Below are 4193 nucleotides of genomic sequence, written 5' to 3'. Positions count from 1 at the left end.
AGTCTATATATGCCTTCATTAACAGCTTCATCGCCGAGCTGAAGTTGATCAGGGAGAACCAACCTATGCATGCGCATCTGGGCGGACCAAGGGCCTCCCACCCCCTTCGGCCCAAAGCACCACCTGCTGGTTTCGCGAAAATTCATGTTGATGCAGCAGTTCTGAAAGGAAGAGGGGGATCTGCAGCGGCTGCTTGTAGAGACAACCTAGGCAATTTTCTGGGAAGTTCGGCATTGGTTGTACAGGGGGTTGATGATCCCTTCATTCTGGAGACCATAGCGTGCAGAGAAGCTTTGGCCTTGGCACAAGACCTCCAACTACAAAATATGATCGTTGCATCAGATGCCAAGCAAGTCGTCCAGGAGATAAACAACAGATCCAGAGGCGCGAACGGAGCTATTATTAGCGAGATTCACTCATTCCAATTCGTTTCAATGTATCTTTTCTTTCGAAAGTCGTAGAGCAAACATAGAAGCTCATAAGTTAGCCAAACACTCGTTGTCTTTAGGTCGGGGGCGCCACGTTTGGTTTGGCCAACCCCATGATCTTACTTGTATCCCACAATCTGTGGTATTCGATTAATAAAGCTTGGTGATCCTCAAAAAAAAAGGAGGCGTGACAAGGTCAACTACTGCCCTCTGCGTGACCCTAAAGAAAATAACTCTCTTTGAGGGTGTCGAACTGGAAAATAGTTGTACTGCTATCTCAGGATTTCTCTGTATCTTAGCATGATGCTGAGACACGCTTGCATCTGAAAAATTCTGAATTGACGCCCAGTGTTACATTGTTCTATGCGTCGGATGTTAAACTGCAACAACATCTTTTCAGGTGACGGAGATTTTTTTTCTTTCGTGATCTAGCAGGATTTCTTTAATATGTGCTTTAAAAAAATTCATCAAGTAGTAACTAAACTAAGTAATACTAATTCAAAAAACAAAAGAAAAGCGGTAAGTCTCGTGCCACTTGGTCGACATTCTGAAGCTGGCACAGATGCTCCCGAAATCACATGCGCTCGTTCGTTTTGGGATGTGAGCCTGGATGGTATTTCTCTTCGTACGTCGCACCCGTATATGCAGTATATTGGACTTTTTTTTTTGAGGGAGCGGTTGGCTCATTAACTGCTGGCCTAACGGGACGAACGACGCGGTACAGAACTGGCCCGATGGATCGGCTGCTTTTCTGGGCCGACCTGTTCCGCCGCGGTCGACCGCATCCACTGTCTTCCCCCGCGGACTGCATCGGGGTCATGCTCCTTCCTCCCTGTCCAAAGCAGCGGCAGCTGGATTGACGAACAATAGCAGAGTTGTAGCTGATGCAGACTCTAAGGAGCAGCCTTTGATCGCACTGTCCACGACTGCATGCAGAAACGTATCTCATTAGAGAGACGAACTGCGGTTCAAAAAAACCGAAAGAGACGAACTGCACCTCCCTCAAATCAGCCGCCGAAGGAAGTCAAAAACTAACGTCGTCATGTTCATCTCCTTCGTCGCGATTATGCGTATTGCAGTTCCCGGCATCTGACGCTGACATCGCGCCGGTCCTGTCCGAGCCCGCAGCTGAGTTCTAAGAATCAACAGAAATAGGGGGGTGTTGAGCAGATGAAACCATTGTGGGAAATACAGAGAAAAACGAGCTGATATTCTCAACTCACCTTATTTGCCTGATCAGGAGCAGACGCGGGCTCGAGAGGGCAAACTGGCAAACTGCATTTGGACACGCCGACGCCGGAACGCTCGAATCAGCCCATGCGGGAAAAGAATACGGATTCCGTTTGAACAGACAGTCATCTGATGACACATACAGCGAAAACTCTCGTCATCGAGTGACCCAGGACACAGCTAGGAGGAGTTTTTACAATCAGGAACACACAGACTTGACAGGCATCATACACTAGGCAGTCCTCGACTAGTCGACTACATGCGAAAACACAGCAAACTGTTCACAAACATAACTCATGAACGCAACAACTGGTGAACACAAAGCCATTGTACAACGTAGATGAACAAGCGGGCAGCACGCACTAGAAAATCCTCAAACTGAACCATACTGTAAATGCAATTCAATTCAAGATGCAATAACACCCAGAGTCGAGGCCTAGTGCAGCTGTTGCGGCGGTGACCTTCAACACCACAGTTCTTGCATCTTGCAGGCTTCAGGCGTGTTATTGAGTTTCTGCCTATAGGTCTGCATTTTTCCGCGGGCTCGGCTGTGTCGCTTCTTCGACTTTCAGCGCTCATACCTGAGGAGGATGAGCCCTCAGCAGATAGCCCGTGCTCAGCAGCAAGTCAGCGGGTACCATGTGCACCAGGGCAACCAAGCAGGCTAGACAGCTCCGGCTCCCAACCATCAGCAGGTTCCAAATCCGCCCACGGAGACCGCGGTGGTTCAATTTCTTTGGCCACATCCACTACCTCAGCTGATTCAGTTTCTTCGGCCTCATCCACTATCTCAGCTGATTCAATTTCTTCGGCCGTCAGCAAACTAGAATAGCAAAATTACTAGCACTGGAATTTCTTTTGTTTTTGCCAGCAAGGCAAAAGTCAAATCACTTAACAATGCACATCATATTCTCAGTTTGCAAACGATTATTGCTGCATATGTCAGATCTAAATACAGTCAGATGGGATTGAGGCTCGCACTTTTTCGTCCATCCTGGGGGGTTGATTCTGTATGTGGACTGCGCCCACCTCGGTGATGATTTCCGACGCCGGCAGACTCTGTCTCGTGCTTTCTCAGCTCCGTCTTTCCTGAGCCGCTGACCGCAGCCAGACACAGCATTTGAATCTTCGGGGTCGCTACGGTTCGTTTCTCCTGTGTACGTGGGAAGCAAGATCAGGGGAACCTCGTAATGGTTTTGGCGGAATGCGAAACAAATCACACGAAATACCCAGATCTATAAGAACTGACCTGTCCCGGCGTTGAGAAGAAACTCAATACCCACATCCTCCATTATCCTTGTCCCCGGGTGGCCGGAAGTATCGCCGCCGCCGCCGCCGCTCAGCTTTCCAATGATGTCCTTCCTTATCTGATCCGTGGCTCAGTGGAAGTTGGAACTTTCTGGTTCACGGACCAGGACGGGAGCGCCCGTCCACCGTCCCAGCGATACGAAACGACCCCACCAATTTCGCAACTGTTCCTTGCTGTATTCCCGCGTACACTCATTTTCTTTTATCCATTGTCAGATGCGTCAGTCTGATTTATTCCGATCCCGAGACACATATGGACGCCGAAGATATCGGGAGCAGCTGTGCTCGGGCACCAAAACGCCCCTACCGATCAATAGTTGTTACTTATTAGACTTTAATTTGAGTTAGACTTCGGATAACAATGCAAAGCAGTTAAATCAGAGAACATTGTAGCTTCCGTCCTAGACTTGATATAAACCTGGAAACCTCAGATTAAATATTTAAAAAATTAACCAATAATTTCACTTTCATTCCCAACACAAAACCTAGCTCCATGCAGCAAAGCTAGGCCGTCGTTGTCCTAGAAAGCCCTGCCCCTTTATGCCTGGTGTTTCAGTCAGGAAAAAGGCCACCAGCTAAAATGAGCTTGATCGAGTAGAGAAGATCCAATGGAATGTACCATCTCAGGCCAGGAGAAAAGTTGATGGCTCGCCAAGGGCTACCAGAACGCATAAATCAGTTTATTCAACAGCAACAGAGATGTCCAGAACAAAATCTCTTGATATCTTGCATCAAATTCAATGACGTTGCACTCCCGCAGCGAGACATACTCGGTGCTACTCAGCTCTAAAAACGGTTTTCTATGCTGTAAATTTGCAACATATATACTTCCTCCGATTCTTTTTAGTCCGCATATTTGACACAAAAGTCTTATATGCGGAGTAAAAAGGACCAGAGAGAATACTTCGGAAAAGGCAAGTTGGGCTAGAAGGACCATTATTCCTGAGGCATATTACAAAGAGGGGCCATGGAGACAATGCCGGCAAGAAAGGAAGCTCCTTCTCTGGAATAGTCGATCGGACTAGGAGCATATGCCATCTGAAGATCCATATCCCGAGGCAGATCGTGCAGTATATAAGGGAGGCCGAGATGGAGTGTTCTTATCGACAAGCGCAAGAACATCAGTACAATGAGCAGGCAGGCAGGCAGAGCAAAACTTTGTCCATGTATTGCAGCGTGTGAATCTCAGGGCGTTTCTCCTTTGGCACGCTGGCATGCATGTATTGG

General features: G+C 48.0%; 1 protein-coding gene across 1 annotated transcript; it reads right to left on the bottom strand.

The window, feature by feature from the left end:
- Window positions 1-1676: 1676 nt before the first annotated feature.
- On the bottom strand, window positions 1677-3137 carry LOC123096705 (uncharacterized). The gene is made up of 3 exons (XM_044518465.1): window positions 2908-3137; window positions 2640-2811; window positions 1677-2452 (listed from the first exon to the last, which is right to left on the bottom strand). The coding sequence occupies exons 1-3, from the start codon at window positions 2941-2943 to the stop codon at window positions 2286-2288; spliced, it is 375 nt and encodes a 124-aa protein (XP_044374400.1). The 5' UTR covers window positions 2944-3137; the 3' UTR covers window positions 1677-2285.
- Window positions 3138-4193: the final 1056 nt, after the last annotated feature.

The sequence above is a fragment of the Triticum aestivum genome, chromosome 1B (genome assembly GCF_018294505.1).
Source record: "Triticum aestivum cultivar Chinese Spring chromosome 1B, IWGSC CS RefSeq v2.1, whole genome shotgun sequence".
Classification (NCBI taxonomy): domain Eukaryota; kingdom Viridiplantae; phylum Streptophyta; class Magnoliopsida; order Poales; family Poaceae; genus Triticum; species Triticum aestivum.
The sequence above is the reverse complement of the archived record's forward strand: the minus strand, read 5'-3'. Positions and strand labels throughout refer to the sequence as shown.